Consider the following 17,852-nt stretch of genomic DNA (forward strand, 5'->3'; position numbering starts at 1 on the left):
CCCTGATCCTGGGAGAGATGATGTCATTTAAGGCTGATGATTCTACTATCACTTACTCTTGGCCCAACTTGAAGCCAATTGTCTGCATTAACCACCACTTGCTATAGTGAAAAACTTTTCTGATAAAGGATAGGCATAACACTAATAAACAATAGTATTTATGAGGAAGTTTGACAATAAGACTATTTACCAAACCACCAATAGTAAGTTCCTTCTCAACCACAGGGTCTTCTTGACCAGATTTATAAAATCAGCCTGAGGTCTTCCTGTGGAGCAAGCCTAAAATCCAATTAGAAAAAAGTTGCTCACACAATAACAATAATGCTGCTATTGCACAGGAAAACACACCTTTTTAATCATGTCCTTATTGAAGATGGAAAGATTCATATATGGGTAAGACTGTTGATGATTTTTCTCCCCCAGTACCCTAAACAGCACCTTCTAAAACTAAGAAGAGTAGCCAGTGGAGGAAAGCTTCTAGCTCAACTCTAGCTTCATTTTTTTATGCCCTGTAACCCAGTCATGCTGTACCTTGAGTAATAAAGTTTTACTATTGATCTCTAGTGGGTACCAAGAGCAATGGCAATCATCTGTATTGTTTTGTGAGATTCTGAGACCTTCCTGGCAGGAACTCACAGGAAGGTATTCACCCCTTGTTGTAATATGTTTAAAGTTTTGATAAAGTTAAATTTATCTATGAGGGAGGCTAAAGAGATAGATTGGTGTTTAATAGCACATTTTGCACCTTTAGAGATGTCTAGATCTATTCCTCACACCCATATGGAGGTTTACAACCATCCATATTTTCAATTCTGAGTTCTCTGACACTATCTTGTAATTTTCATGGCCACCAGGCATGCAGACTTACATGCTGATAAAACATTCATATACATAAAATAAATAAAAATCTGTTTTTCCTTTTGCTGTCTGTTTTCATGTCTGAACCAGGAAATCATAGTCAAATCCAGTTTCACTAAGCTTTTATTCTTGTGTTTTCTTTCATTGCTGTTGAAGGTTTTGTTCTTATACATAGGTCTTTGACCCATTAAGAGATATTTTTGTATTGACTGTGAGACAGTTTAAAGTTCATTGTTTTATATTGAGATGTCAAGTTTCCCTAACACCACTTTCTGAAAGATGATTCCTTCCTCATTGGGTGGTGTTGGCACCATTATCAAGCATCATAATACCACATAAATAAGGGATTATTTCTAGGTATTCTCCTTTTATTCTCCATAATTACTCATCTCTATTACACTGTCATACTATTCTGAGCACTGCCACTTTGAGGTAAATTTTGACATAAAGAAGTGGGAGTAGCATTGTGGAATTCCTTTTCAAGCTTTTCGAGGCTTTTGAGGTTTTGTGACTCCTCTGAATGAATGAATAATAGGATGAGGTTTTCTGTTTTGAGAAGTAAAGGCATTAGTAATGTGATGAAATAAACAAATAGGCAAATAAAAATAGGCAAAAATAATCCAGGCTCAAATAGAGTCATATATTATTTCCTTACATGGACTCTGTGGGGGGAAAGGTAGCATGACCATTCAAGAGAAATATTAGATAGGAAGAAAGGGATTCAAGCAGGGGAAAGGGAGGGTAAAGTAAGTTTGTGTGATGTGTAGATATATCTCATTAAAGCATAGTGCTGTGTGTGCATATGATATTGTCATCTTATGAAAATAAACTCACTTTTCTATATAACAATTATGTATTCATAAATACTTTAAACTTCAGGGAAATAAATACTTTAAACTTCAGGGAAATATCTCTAAGTTTCATCCATGTTATTTGATGACATTAGTATCTCTTCCAAGGCTGAATAATATTACATATGTATATGCTGTAGTTTTGCTTGTTCATTCATCTCTTTATTCTAATATTGGCTATCCCCAATATTATGAATTGAGTGAGTACTGCCATGAAAATATCCTTCTGATGACTTGCTTTGCAATATTTTGGATACAAATCTAGACGTGAACCATCTTATAATATTTAATATCTGTCCTTCTGAGAAAAGTTAACCTTTCTCTAATAGGGCCTATCTTCTAAACTGAAACATATTCAGTAGTAACATGAGAGTCAATCTTTGAGTGTGTGTGTGTGTGTGTGTGTGTGTGTGTGTGTGTGTGTGTGTGTATGTATTATCTTAATTTTCTCCCCTAAGTTGAGTTTATATGTAGGACAAGCATCTCTAAAGTGGCAAAATACATCAGGACAGAGCAATGTCTCCTCAGAAACTGCAAAATATACATACAACATGATGTTAAACATTGACAAAGAATAGATAACAAAACCATCAGTGGATACCCAAGGCTACATTTATATCCTTTGTTAAGTTGAGGACTTTTCTAATTTGCTTGCTGTTTCACACCTGAAAGTTACATTTTACAAAGTGGTTTTCTATATGAGTTGACAAGATCAAGTTTTCCCTAATGTGTATTACAATGAACAAAGTTTCCATGTAGAATCATTCTTGAGTTTCTGCATAGAATCTCTTTCAGTATTGTGTTTGATTTATGTAATATATTTCTCAATTTGGAGTACCTATGTATTTTTAAAGCTTTTTCACACCAGTATTCATAAAAGATAATGTTCTATGGTCTTCATTTCTATAGGTTTTGTGATTGGATTAATAACAAGGTGATGTTGACCTCATAAAACCAACTAAAACCTCTTTTGGAAAAATTAAGGAATCATTGTTCCCAATTATTTTGAAATGAAAATCTCTCTGGTATAGGCATTCTTGGTGTTGGGAATTTTTCACTGTGTATTTTATTATTTATTTTGCCCTAATTCTGTTACAGGACTAGTTAACAGATCAGGTTCAAAGGACATGTAATCAAATAGGATACCACTCAGACTTCAGTAGAGTTGAACTTTCTGTTATTTATATCAACCTTAAATTTCACCTCAATATCCAAAATGTTCTATGTAAGAAAATGTAATGATGTGTGTCCAATTCTTCATTTCTCCAAGAAGTATAAAACACAAAAAGAGAAAACTACATTAAAATTGGAAAATATGGAAAAGAGATAAAAGAAATAGAAAGTGGACAAATGAGATGAGTGTCCTCATCACCTTCGAGATAACTGAGGGTCATTCTATCTAGAAAAGTATTTTTGGTTTTTGTGGATATTGTCTCTAGAAAAATTGAGCCAAATAAAAATGGAAGAAAATCAAAAGTCACCATTGTAGGTTGTTGAAATATTCTGGATTGTCCATAGTAAATGAGTAATGAGTTTTCTTCATAACATAACAACAAAAAAACTAAGCAAATAGCCATCTCAAGATTTTTACTCTAGAAATGGCCAATAACTACTCAGTCTCTTACAGCAATTTAAAATGTACAGAGCATTCTAATTACAACATTTATTAAATAAAGTCATTTGGGGATCACTATGTAAGAATATCTAACAAATTCTGTTTTTTATAAAAATAAGTGGACTGGTGCCAATTCTTTCCTTACAAGTAGAATACTGTTGTAATCAACTCCGCCTCCATGCCATTGATTAATGATTAGTCACACACATTTGGAGCTATAATTTGGACTTGTTCGTTGCCATGTGAGAGCAGAAGAAAGAGTCTTCTAGGTCAGAGGAGTGAATGAAAATGAGTTCCAAAACTCAGAAAATGGAATTAAATGATGGCCACTGCATACCTACCCTGGGCTTTGGCACCTATGCAACTGAAGAGGTAACAGGGGTGGTGTTGGGTTTGAGGATTGGAATGAATATGCATATACATAAAAGAATGGAAGTTACCAATTTCTGTGCTATCCTGGTGGGTTTTTGGTCCTCTGTGTCACCAGATTAGAGCTATGCCATGTAAGAAGAGTGAGGCAGACTGTGTGTTCTGTACCAGGGTTTGATCATGTAATCATGATTCTGCTCCAAATATCAAAGACTTTCCTTATGTTTTTATCTGATTCCTAGAAAAGAAGAAAAAGAAAAATTAATTTTCACTATCTGATAATGCATAATATTACATAGACATTTTATTTGCTAACCATTGAAAAATGTTTATTCAATCCATGCATTTTTATGTTCCATTCCTTTTGTTATTTCTGAGTTCGATATAAATTCTGGATATTAGTCTTTATGAGATAACTATGAGATTGGCTAACACTTTTTTTCCTATTCTGTAGATTGTTTTCTTTACACTGTTGACTATTACCATTATTATGCAAAACATCCTTAAATTAATATACTATCATTTGTCTACTTTTGCTACTGTATGCTGTACTTAGGAGAAAATGGCCAAAAATTATCTATGCAGTTTTTTAAAGAGATTCCTTCATGTTCCTTCTAGTAGTTTTATCATCTCAGTTCTTATATTAATGTTTTTGATTTGCATTAATTGATGTTTATACCAGGCTGCAGATTTCAGTCACATTTCCATCCTCTGTGTGGGGATATTCAGTGTTCCTAGTGTCACTGGTTGAAAAGCCTGGATTTTTCTTATTTGTGTTTCAGGGTCTTTTTTGAGAATCATTTGGAGCATAAATTCACTTCTATAAGTCTATAGTCTATTCCCTTCATCTACGTGTTCAATTTTATGCCAGTGCCACAATCTGTTTTAGTTTCCTACAAAAAGTAGCTATCATTTTTCTGGTTATACATATGTCATCATTCTGTTTCATACTTATGGCTTTGTAATTTTTCCCTTTTATTGAGAATAGATTCTTTTCTCATACAATATATCCTGATTACCTTCTCTGGTGACAGTTGAAACACTCATTAATCTATGCATATAAGGATAAATAAGGCATTAGGAGTCAGTTTAAGTCTACATCTATTTAAATTCCGTAGGGCTTATGATCTGTCTAATCAAGGTTCATTACTCCAGTAAGGATGGCAGGTATGATACTGTCTTGTGAACTAGGGCTTAACTCCAAATGAACAGTTAGTTATTACCATAATATCCATCCCATTATGTAGCAGCGGGCATATCTTGCTACATATTGAAACTTGTAGGGCTCACGATATATAAATTGATGATTATTTTTCTCTTCCATTAGTGATATAAAATTCTTGGCTTAATAATTGAAAAAAAACTTACTTTTAGATCTCTATGAAATTACAAGGTTAAGAACAGTCACATATAACAGGTTTCCATATTTGGTTTTGAAGGGTTTGATAAAACATGGAAATATTTTCATACTGGTTTCATTGTTTCCCCCCTCTCCAATCCAGGGCAGCCCTAGTCACACGGGTGCCTGTAGGAGCTCCCAAAGCCATAGTGAACATTCCACAGATCTCTAGCTACTTCCTTCTGAGGCTTTTCCTTCAGAACAGCCATCATTTCTTTAACTTGTTCCAATTTAAGAAACATTATGATTATTACTTGTCTAGAAAACCCTTTAACACTGTTTCAGAAAGAAATGTTTACAGTTATTTTATTCTTCTTACCTTTAGAACTAAAGCATGAAATAAAAGATAAATTTAATTAGTAAATAATAAATAAGTCACTATTTTTTATCTTTTAACCAAACTTGGAAAACAAAACAGTTTTAAATTTTGCTTTATTTATAATTTTCCTAAAATTGTGAATTTCATTGTAAAATCTGACAACTATTTGAAATTTTCCTTTGTGATCTGGATAGTTTCTTGGTATAACTCTATGTCTTTTGAGAATTTATCTTCACTGTGCATATTTACTCGTGGCATGTATATTATTTAACTGCTTACAATAAGTTTAACATAGCATACTAGTCACTATTTTAAGACTAGAGTCTGCTGATTTATGGAAACTTAGATCTCTTGCCAATGTTTTTATTGGGAAAGACCCATTGAAACTTGGATAGATCCATCACTCTAAGCAGAACTGAATGAAAACATGTAGAGAAATTGTTTCTTATAAAAGTTATTGCTTATACTAAACTTAAACATAGACATCTTTAAATACTGTTTCTTTCTATAGCATCTCAAGAAAAAGTCTATGGATTCTACCAAAATAGCTATAGATGTTGGATTCCGCCATATTGATTGTTCTCACTTCTACCAAAATGAAAAAGAGGTGGGACAGGCAATTCGAAGCAAGATTGAAGATGGCACTGTGAAAAGGGAAGATATATTCTGTACTTCAAAGGTATTATATATACAATGCATGATTGTGCAAATTAGTGAAGAGGGATGTATTCAAATGACATGGTATGATCAACCTATAGCTGGCTAATTGTCTTTATAGGCAATCTTTTATTCGTGAATGCCTACATATTTCATTCAGTATTAAACGTGAGGAGGTGATGGCTGTCTCAGTATTGCTGTATTTAAACTTACAAGCTTAATGTAAATTCCCCTTGCTTTTCTGAGACTCTGCTGAAAGTACTATGATTTAAAGTGAACTGTGTTATCACGCTGCTGTGACTACAAAGTTCCCTTATTGTGAATGTTGTTGCAAATTATGAATATACATCATATGTATAGATAAGACAGGACATCATAGAATAACCCTTTGGGTACCAAATGAAGGAATAGCTAAAGTGTCTAGTACTATGCTGACAATATATTAAAATATTTTAAAAAAAAACTTTCCTTGAGTTGTATATATTAAAGGGATATTGAATTTTTCCACATTGAGTTCAGTAGGTGAAGGAATTAAAATATTAAATTTCTCTCTAAGACATTATTATAGTACAAATTAATAATGTATTTATACATTAAGAAATTTGCTCCAATTTTGTCATATTTACTAATAACAACCACTCATATGAGGGATTATGTAGATGGATACCATCATAATATATTCAGGATGAAAGCCAGTATTTTTCTTTTCTTTTTCTTGTGGTCAATTTTTAAGAAGTTGAAAAGAAGGCCTGGGAAGTCTAAGGGACCTCTGACAGTGGAACCATGAGGACTTTGGGAGCATGTTCCCCATGGAGGGATACGCCCTTAACCTAGGACAGGAGGGAGGGCCTAGTCCCTATTCCAAATGACTTGACAGATTCTGATGATTCCTCCAGGAAGGCATCATCCTCCCTATGAAGTTGGGGGGGGGGAAATAGGATGGGAGGGGGACTCAGGGGCATGGAAGGGAGAGAGAGGGAACTGGGATAGATATTTAAAATAAGAAAAAATATAAAATAAAAAGCCCCAACCCCCCCCCAAGAAAGAATCCAAGTTCTGGGTACTAGATGTTCCTGGTATTAATGTGATAGTGTTGTGTCCAAGATCTCAAGTAACGGAGTAATAGAATATATGATATGCTAATATGTGAATGAAAAGAAAATTTCTCAATCCTAGGGGACAGAAAGCCACTCACTATAGTAATGTATTAATCAAAACAACTCCCATTATTTATATTCTGTAGCTTTGGTCAACGTCCCATCGTCCAGAGTTGGTCAGACCCAGCTTGGAAAGTTCACTGAGGAAACTTAATTTGGACTATGTTGACCTCTATCTCATTCATTTCCCAGTGTCTTTGAAGGTAGGCAATGTATAATATTGAACTAACTTTAGCTGTCAACATAACTTTCATTTTGTGAGTAGATGGACTTAATTTATTATATATATATATATATATATGTATATATATATATACATATATATATATATAACCTCAATTTACTTATACAAGTTATAAAACAACAAGGTGTAGCTGCAGAAATAATGGAAGGAAAGAATTGATTCATACATGTTGTCCTCTGATCATCTCCTCTGTTGTACACACAAATACCAAAATTAAATAAAATATTAAAAATTTTAAAACATTACTCAATATAACTTACATGAAAAAGTTTACCACATCATGCAAGGAGCAAAGCTAAAGAGTTATCTTTGGAAATATCTCCACTTATCCATACCTTGACTCTATTCAATTAGAGGATTGGTCAGTTTTGTATGAGCCATTTCTATTGATGATTAAATAAGGCCTTTAACTCAAAGCTTATGCTCAATAATATTTGCTGATTTCCTATATATTCCATCATCAAAGTCCATCTTACAAAGAACCAATTGACTTTTTATCTCTTCCGTAACTTTCTATCACTCATGCACTCAAAGCACTAAAGTCCATGGATTGGAGCCCTGATTATCCCTTGTCAAGGATACAATACAAATCACCTGAAATCACTTTCATGACACTAGTAACATTGTCAGAGAAAGATGGACAAAAGTAATGTATCAAATAATACATACCACAGGACATGGGAATGTATTATTTATTATCACACATATGAAAATATAAAGTACAGTTGCTGAAAGACATCACTTACAACTGCATGAAAGGCACTTCATTAATATATGAAAAGTTGTTTCATCTATGTTATGGGATTAATTCCCAACCATAAATGTATCTGGGAGCACAGCTACAGGAAGAGATGTTAAAATGATAAGACCTCTTTAATGACTATTACTATTCTAGCCAGGGAATGATATTTTACCTCAAGATGAACGTGGAAACCTATTACTTGACACAGTGGATCTCTGTGCCACATGGGAGGTGAGTGACTATAATAAACACCACAGAAAAGAATAGAGGAAGAGAATGTGACCTCTGAGTGATCAGCCCTTCTACAACTCTGAGAACACCTCAGAAGGAAGGGCAGGAAGAATGTAAGAGTCAAAGACAGAGAGAATAATGTGGTCTTCTGGGCACAATGCAAGCAATACAGAGCAGGCATGACCACTCAGCAGGTGCCCACAACCCCCAAATAAGCCTGTGCAAGATAAAGTTTGTCAGCAGTTGATCCTCAATCCTGGAAGGACTCATGTGGCCCTATCCCTCCATAGTGAACTGGCTACTGGCAATAGATTCTGGGGAAGGGGCAGTCTTTGTACTCAGTGAGGTATCCACACAGGAACCCATCAGTGCCAATAGATATTTCCAAATCCATGATCATGTTGATAATCCTGGTTAAATTAGAAAGGCCTCAAAACAAAAAGAAATGAATATGGGAAAGAGTCTTGTTGGGTAGGAGGATAGATGTGGGAGAAAGATTACTAGAAGGTATGGGGATTACAGTTTTTGGAAGGCACTAATACATGTATGACATTTTCAAAGAACCAATTCAGTGAGTGTTACTGAAAAACATAGAGAGGTCAAATTCACACAACTCCACCAGTAGAAAAGGGATGAGTTATCTTTGCTGTAGACATTATGGTCTTTCTCATGAATGTTCTGCTTAAGTAGTAAGGAAAATGCATAGTGAAAACAAGGTGAAACTGGAGAGGATAACCATAACCTGCTTTCCTCCCTATACAATAATCATGATTGCCTAAGAAGAGCACGGGACTTCTCTGCCATTTACCTTATTAATTATCAGTCAGTTCTTACCAGTAAATACCAGTCAACTTCACCTTCCTTTCTTGGCACTATTTTTTCTAGCAACACAGCATTGCATTTCTAGCAATCAGATTCCAATTGCATATGCTATTATTCACCAATATTTTCTCCCCAGGCCATGGAAAAGTGTAAGGATGCAGGATTAGCCAAGTCCATTGGGGTATCCAACTTTAACCGTAGGCAGCTAGAGATGATCCTGAACAAACCAGGGCTCAAGTATAAGCCTGTATGCAACCAGGTGAGCTCCCTTATCTAATTTCCTTCAGGTTTTCTTTGTTTTCCTCATGTCCTATTGACATGTCTGTGTGTCCACCCTACTTGTCCACCTCTTTTATAATGTGCTAACAATAGAGTCTTCATCCCAGGGTTCTTTGGAGGACTTGTAATTGTATCTTTGCTTCCTAAGGCAAAACAATGATGCTTTAGAGAAGTCAAAGCTATCATTTGGAGATGAAGTCATTACTCATTCTTCAGAAGGAAGATCCACTTGTCCTTGAGATACTAATGATGGCTACACACTGAATCAATAAAGGAACAGTGAAAAGTATGCAATACTAGTCTAGTAGATTAAATCCATACTCAGGAAGTTGTATCAACACTTAGAGGTGATCTGCTGCTTGAAAGTGTCTACTGTGTGTTGATTTTCTGATCTGAGATACTTTCCATAACTTATATATAAGAATTTTTGGCCAGACAGTGGTAATGCATGCCTTTAACCCCAGCACTCAGGAGGCAGGAGCAGGTGGATCTCTGAATTTGAATCCAGCCTGGTCTACAAAATGAGTTCTAGGATGGTCAGAACTACACAGAGAAAAATCTGTCTTAGAAAAAAAAAAGAAAAAAGAAATGTTTTCTCTGTTAGAAAAATGTGACAATTATGTGTTGGGTACATAATAACGTATTAATTTCAAATATAAATTTCAGAGAAATAAAACAGAAGTCATATTTATAACAATTATATAATCTAGGAATGGACCTGTGAAATTTCCCCCGTTGATGTTAACATATATATTGATATTTAAATTCATTTTTTGGAATGACATATAGTGTAAAAAGAAGTTAGTTATACAGTTCAAACAAACTTACAAACTGTAAGATAAGCTGCACTTTGACATCTTTCCTTTAACTGTCAATACTCTAAGAAAGAAATTAATAAAATAACCACCATCATTAGAGAGCAATATTTTTATGTTCTCTCTCCCTTTCTGTGTCTCCCTCCTTCCTTTCCATCTTTTCTATTACTTACTTTATTTATTCTTCTTCTAATGCAGAGATCAACTCAGTATCACTGAAAAAAATTTTAACAACTTGCTGTTCTCTTTTAGATTTTACCTCAATGAATATTTGACTAAATCCCTGCTTCAGTCTATAATTCAATATTCAAAACTCTGTGAATTCATGGAATTTGTCATGTCCATCACAGTAAAATTGGTATTTAGCATCCAAGATCTGGCCCACTGAATTACTGAATTTCAAGATGGTTATTTTATATTAACTTCCCAAGAGAGATATTAAATTTATTCGAATTTTTTCTGTTTCAAAACATTTTTAAATTCATTTTACATACCAATTCCAGTTCCCCCTCCCCACATTCCATCCCTCAACTCATCCTCCATCAATTCCTCAGAAAGAGTAAGGCCTCCCATGGGGAGTCAACAAAGCCTGGCACATTTAGTTGAGATAGAATCAAGCCCCTCCTCCATGTATCACGGCTGAACAAGGTATCCCACAATATAAAATGAGCTCTAGAAAGCCAGCTTATGCACCAGGAATAGAACCTGGTCCTACTACCAGGCACCCCACAGACAGACTAAGCCATACAAATGTCACCCATATGCAGAGGGCCTACTTTAGTCCCATGCAGACTCCCCAGCTATCAGTCCGGACTCCATGTGCTCCCACCAGCTGAGTTAGCAGTCTTTGTGGGTTTCCAGGTCATGATCTTGAACCCCCCCCTTGCCCATATAATCCCTCCTGCTTCCCTTTTACTGGACTCCCAGAGTTTGGCCTTGTGCTTGTCTGTCGATCTCTGCATCTGCTTCCATCAGGTACTAGATGAAGGGTCTATGATGACAGTTAGAGTAGTCACTAATCTGATTAAAGAGGAAGGCCCCTTTAGGCACCCTCTCCACTGCTGCTAGGAGTCTTAGCTGAGCTCATTCTTGTAGATTCCTGGGAATTTTCCTAGCACCAGGTTTCTCCTTAACCCTATACAGGCTCCCTCTATCAAGGTATCTCTTTCTTTGTTCTCTCTCTCTACATCCCTCCCCCAACTCAAACATCCCATTCCCTCATGTTCTCATATCCCACCCCCTCCCCCTCCCTGTGCACCCCCCCACCCCCCAGTTTACCCAGGACATCTTATCTATTTTCCCTTCCCCTGTTTGAGTCATGTATCCATGACATGATATTCTCAATGCATATTCCATGCTAAATTATTTTGTTCGGCTTCCTTCCCCTTCATATTTCTTTGATATTGATAAGAGATTTCATATATTGTTATACCTTCCTATTCTGTTCATATACAGGTAGAATGTCATCCTTATCTCAACCAGAGCAAGCTGCTGGAGTACTGCAAGATGAATGACATAATCCTGGTTGCCTATGGTGCGCTGGGAACTCAGAGATATAAATACTGGTAATGAGAACAGCAGATGTCATTCCTAAGTCATGACTGTTAACATACTCTTAGCTACAGTAGTCAGGTTTCTGGAATTCATTCTCAGTCAGATGGGGTTACATTTCTGCAAGGTCCCGGAGGATGATTTGCTGCTAGTGCACTGACTACATTTGAGAATTCCTGGGTTCTTGTGGGCATTTTCATCTGTATTCAACCCTGGCAACAAAGAAGATGCACAGATTCTGGAATTTGCCTTTCTTTCCAGTGTTAATGAAGATACCCCAGTTCTCTTGGACGATCCAGTTCTCTGTGCAATGGCAAAGATGTACAAGCGGACTCCAGCCCTAATTGCCCTTCGCTACCAGCTACAGCGTGGGATTGTGGTCCTGGTCAAGAGTTTCAATGAGGAGCGAATCAGAGAGAACATGCAGGTAATGAAGCCCACCACCAGCACTCTTATGGTGCATCCTTCATACATCCTTATCTTTCTTCTTTAGTCTTAGAATTTCCAAATGTGCAAAAGGTTTCATAAATTAGGCAGTATATCTCTTACCTAAATTTGTTAAATTTTAAATTGTTAATACATTATTCTTTCTCTATAACACTATTTTAGAGTAATACCAATCAGTTATGGACCCATGTTTTAATACTGTAATAGCTAGTGATCATCTTTTTCATGATAAAACTGGGTGGAATTATATACAATGAGTCCTCTTCCAGACAGTTTCTGAGTCCCTTGACTAGGAATCATTAATAATTGAGAAATTCCCTATTGCGGTTAAATAAGGATCAGGATAAACAAATAGGCTGAATAGATGTTTATTCAGGGAGAAATAACTTACAACCTAAACAGATGAACACCAGCAAGTTCCACTGGATGCTCTCCTGTCAAAGTCCGGCCAGCAAGAGCGTTCCACGTTCTTCCTCAGACCTCCTTCCACAGGTCACTTCCACCCATGGCTCCACCCCCAAATGGGCGTGGTCAGTGCCACGGAAGGACAATGTAACTATCTCAATACAATTCCCACTTTCAGTAATGTTGAAAATGACATTTTCCTCATCCCAACTCTTCCTGGATAAGATATATAGATGCAACTGTATCCATGAAAATTATTGAAGCATATTTTCAAAACTGTCTCTGCACTTCTATGAATATTTTGCATATATGATAATACCTTTTTTGAATCTTGTCAGCTTTCTTCTCCAGTGTCCTTTGAAATCTTTGTCTGTAGTTTTATGTATTATGTGTGATGATGTATTTCTATTTATTTTTTTTTTCTAATTTGGTTTTCAATGTTTTACTTGGTGACTTTGAGAACTTGGGGGAGGGCTCCTCAGATGTTTTAAATATTGTCTATTGTCTCAGATTGATAAACATATTTAAAATAACATTTCTACTTCTATAACAGGTTTTTGATTTTCAATTGACTTCAGATCACATGAAAATCCTAGATGGCCTGAACAGAAATTTACGGTACTTTCATGGTAATATGTAAGTAACTTTTATAATTTTTGTAATTATTATGGTTCTCCCCTTATTTTCTAAGGAGATTAATTTAATAGCATGTCTTTCAAACGTTACCTCAGTATGAGGAAATCAAAGAATGAAGTTAGAGAAGACACAGATTTCTAGAATTCTCTTTCTAGACTCAGTCAGAGTTTTACTCTTGGACACAGCAAAAGGGAAGTGTATGCAGGGTTACCTTTATCTGATACACATGCCACTTTGTGTCAGTTGCATGAAATGTGCTGGGTCAGCCAACATCAATGCTGAGTCTATCCTTCCTACAGGTCTTTGATGTCACATGTTTAAATATTGTAATAATCATTTTCACAATGTCATAATCTAAAATCTGCTCAATTTCTTACTAAATCAAAGGCAATTTCATCAACAGCTCTCACCCCTCTCCATATGGAATTTCTTATTGAATCTTACTAATTCAATGGCTTTAATATCAAACCTCTTATTTCCTTTGCACTGTATGTGTGTTCAGGACTCAGACAAACATTTTCTCAAGAATGTCTGGACTGTTGTGGTAAATAGAACACTATTTATACTCAACAAATGATTATTATTCTTTCTCATGCTGTCTACAAAGACTATATAATTTACAAAAAGATATATAATATAAAAGAGGTTAAGCAAAGAATTTTTCTTGTGAGAAAATTTATTGATAGTTAATTCAAATTGAACATGATAATACATGAAATGTATTAGACTGTACAATAGCATGTTACCCAAAATTGTATGGTGAGTTATTACCTATATTAAAAAATATTGGTAATATTTTAATAATATGTAAAATAATGAAGTAAACACACTTATTAAAAGAGATGGAAATAATGGCAAGCAATCAGTGGTTGTTGCTCCTATTACAATGATAAATCATTTTATCACTTTCATACTACTATGAAGTAAGTTCCTTGGACACGGAACTTCTGTCTCATAAATGGCACTTCTTCTAATCCTGAATCTAACATGGCATATCCCATACCATAAGCAGTTAGTAAACAATATGCTATAGGTTACTTTATCTCTTAACTTTTTATTGCTTTTTAATTTGGTGTGTATGTATTCACACACATACCATGAATATGAAGATCAAAGGACAACTTGCAAGAGTTATTCTTTCCTCATATCATGAGGATACCAGGGATCTAACTCAAGTCACCTGGGATGATAGCAAGCACTTTTACCTGCTGAGCCGTCTCATTATCCCCCAAAAGTATTTATTCTTGTCGAAAACATATGTAGACTTGCCCCAATTCAAAATGAGACAAAATCATCTCTTCTTCATTCAGAATTTGCATTAAAAAGAACTGGTCGTCTTTGTTTACTTTATAGAAAGATTTATGTATTTCAATTATTGACTCTGGGTTCTCTATGTGTTAAGTTCCAAGGAAAATGTATTTGAACAGCTCATTTGCTTTTCCTCAGAGTTATTATAAAATACCATTTCTAAAAGTAAGAACACATGTCACATGGCTTATAAGAAAAGAAAGTTTTCAACTTTCATCTCAGTGACAACTCTGTAGAAATCTTATACTAGAAACAGCCATCAAACATCAGACACATTGTGCACTATTCTTTCTCATTGTAGGTTTAATGCTCACCCCAGCTTTCCATTCTTTGATGAGTACTAGTATGGATGCCTTTGCCATGAGTTCTGTTAGAAGACCTTGTGTGTGATGCTGAGATCTCATATACTGATTGCTGGACACATCACTTCCAATCCATGCTGTTTAGAAACGCACCCTCAGTTTGAGCTATATCTGTTCATTGGGGAGCAAAAGCACTAAATTTTGGTTCTTTTGTGTAAATAAATAAAAAATATTTTGCTCCAGCCTTGCCTATTCCTGTGTATATACCTTGAATATTTTACCTCCTCCTACCACATTAAGACCTCACACAGATTTACCTGAATATTTGTGTGCAGTGTTTAAGAGATAACAGCTACTTTATTGACATTCCTAGAGTAGCTATGGATAGAATTCCCATCCTTTAAGGAAGAAGCAATTAGAAGGGTTTTGTCAGTGTTTCTCCTGACCTTCAAACAACAAGAAAATATACCAATGTGGTTTTGAAGGCAAGATACACATGAGAAGAGCAGCCAGCAGCCTGGGGAGCTCAAATATTAGAGCTCAGAAGATCTGGAGAATGCAATCTCTGTAGAAGGCTTTGGAGGGAGCCAAAAGAGGAGTCAGTCTGCAAAGGTCTTGAGTTCCTTAGGATATCAAAGATTCACTGTTTCACATAGTGGGATTTTCAGATGAGTGATGGAATTCCAACTAAACTCTGGTGCATCCTGAATCCAATCCATCCAAGGGCTCCCTTCTGTAGAAACAACCCAAGCAATAACCTTGTTTCTTACAAAATACTTTGAGACTCATGTTTTGAAATTTCTTACAGATAAATGACAGTGATCTAGTGGCATGGCCTTGTCTACCAAATATAGATTATATAAGTTATTATATATATGTATGTATATATATATAGTGTGTGTGTGTGTGTGTACGTACACCACTTTATTACAAGAAAAACTTTAAGAAAGAACCTATATGCAGATGCCAGTGGAACTGCTCATTCCATTTGGATTACATAGTCTCTACTCATACAATACCAGAGGATTATATAATACCATACAATACATTTTATCAGAAACTTAACATATCATCTAGGTCAGAGTCTCACAGTCATAAACTAGCCTGCCTAGCCTTGCCAGTAATCTAAACTAATTTTAGTCTTAGTCAAAATATCTAGTGATAACTGTGCTATTTTATTCTGATTAATCTTTTCTAAAGATACTCTAGAACAGAAATATATCCAAGCTCTGGATAATTGTAATAGGCACAGAGGTCACCCCTGGTTAATTCTCTAGCCAAAATAACTCAGCACTGGTTGCTTTCTCAGAGAATGGTTATTCTTCATGACTAGATGCATTATTCTAAATGGTGAGCCAATTATATTTTCACACTGTATCCCACATCAGATGCCAAATATATGGTCAGATTATCACACCAGGGAATTCTTGCCTTGTCTATACAATGAGGACTCAATAACTAAGGGCTTACTAAATGTATAATGGTACTGTGTGCTGAAGATATCACAGGCTCTCATGACACCTCTGAGCTTTATAAGTTTGTGCCCAAATGAGGTATACAATGGAATTTTGACCAGCTTGATTACCCTTAAGAGGCATGTTTAATTAGAAGACATGCCATCTCTTTAAGTAAATACTTACTATATAGATGATAATCAAGCAAATAATCCTACAACTGTATCTTCCTCCTAAATCTGACTTTGACACTATTAAGTTCTAAATTTCGACAACATTTAAAAGCCATCATGTTTTTCCTTATAAGTTTTCAAGAAATACCGTTTAAAGGCCCTAGGTTCACAAAGATGTCAGCTCTATGTAACACACCCACTTCCTCCCACTCCCATTTTTAAAAGTGACTCTATCTTCTTACAGAATGGATTATATAACTGAAGGCAGATGGCATTATATGTACCAATGCCACACACTGTTCAAAAAGAACACAAATGTATCTTTATGGTACCCCATGCAAAACTATAACTCCACTTTGCTAGCCCTAGTATCTTTGCAAGTGATCAATAGTTAATAAGCTTGAAGACCCACCTTACCTTCTCTGAACCATTGAAGTTAATTAAAATAATTACATCCAAGACAATACCAGAACAAAGATGTGAAACTTCATCTAGTAAATGCCATTCATATCAGGAAATGATTAGGGAAGAAATTTTAACACATTTTATAGAGCACCCCCAAACTACACCTCCATATTCATAGGGAGCCTTGTGTTTATGTACAAGGCCTCCTTCCTCTGGTATTGGTAACGCTCGATAGAAGAGAGGCTCCAAAACAGAAGGCAAGTGTGTCAAATATTTTCAAATTTAAAAAAAAAACAGACAAATTTGACAAAGAAACAAGTATGCCATATGCTCTTATATTTGACAAATGTCTTAACTATCAAATGCTGATGTGGAAGGCATTCCTTGTCCCCAACAGGACTAGGAAAATACAGGAAACTTACAGAGTCCAACAGCAAACACAAAGGCTTTATGTTCCTCAAATGATACAAGTAGAGCAAACTCTTGATTCAGAAAGTCAAAGACAGAAGGTCACAAGATAAAGATATCACAACAAACATTTAGCTTTTACTTCCCATTGAATGAACAGAAGTGTTTTCAAATTGTAGCACACTCCTGTTCCTATCTTTATGACACAAGTATTATCACTACCTAACCAAAGGTTGTTTAAAAAAGCATTCATATAACTGTACCTCAATTCTGATTTTATTGATTTGGGAATTTTCTTTCTGTCTTTTGGTTAGTTTGGTTAAGGGTTTGTCTATCTTGTTGATTTTCTTCAAGAACCAACTCATTGTTTCATTGATTCTTTGAATTGTTCTCTTTGTTTCTATT

The 17,852-nt window shown here is 35.4% G+C and overlaps 1 protein-coding gene across 1 annotated transcript; it reads left to right on the top strand.

Annotated features, from left to right (window-relative positions):
• Nucleotides 1–3,580: 3,580 nt before the first annotated feature.
• Nucleotides 3,581–15,100, top strand: LOC127229811 (aldo-keto reductase family 1 member C18). The gene is made up of 9 exons (XM_051194806.1): nt 3,581–3,696; nt 5,923–6,090; nt 7,312–7,428; nt 8,365–8,442; nt 9,401–9,523; nt 11,814–11,923; nt 12,171–12,336; nt 13,315–13,397; nt 15,007–15,100. Exons 1-9 carry the CDS (start codon nt 3,607–3,609, stop codon nt 15,047–15,049), a joined length of 978 nt encoding a protein of 325 aa, XP_051050763.1. The 5' UTR covers nt 3,581–3,606; the 3' UTR covers nt 15,050–15,100.
• The last annotated feature ends 2,752 nt before the right edge of the window (nt 15,101–17,852 follow it).

The sequence above is a fragment of the Phodopus roborovskii genome, unplaced genomic scaffold, assembly GCF_943737965.1.
Source record: "Phodopus roborovskii unplaced genomic scaffold, PHOROB, whole genome shotgun sequence".
Lineage (NCBI taxonomy): Eukaryota > Metazoa > Chordata > Mammalia > Rodentia > Cricetidae > Phodopus > Phodopus roborovskii.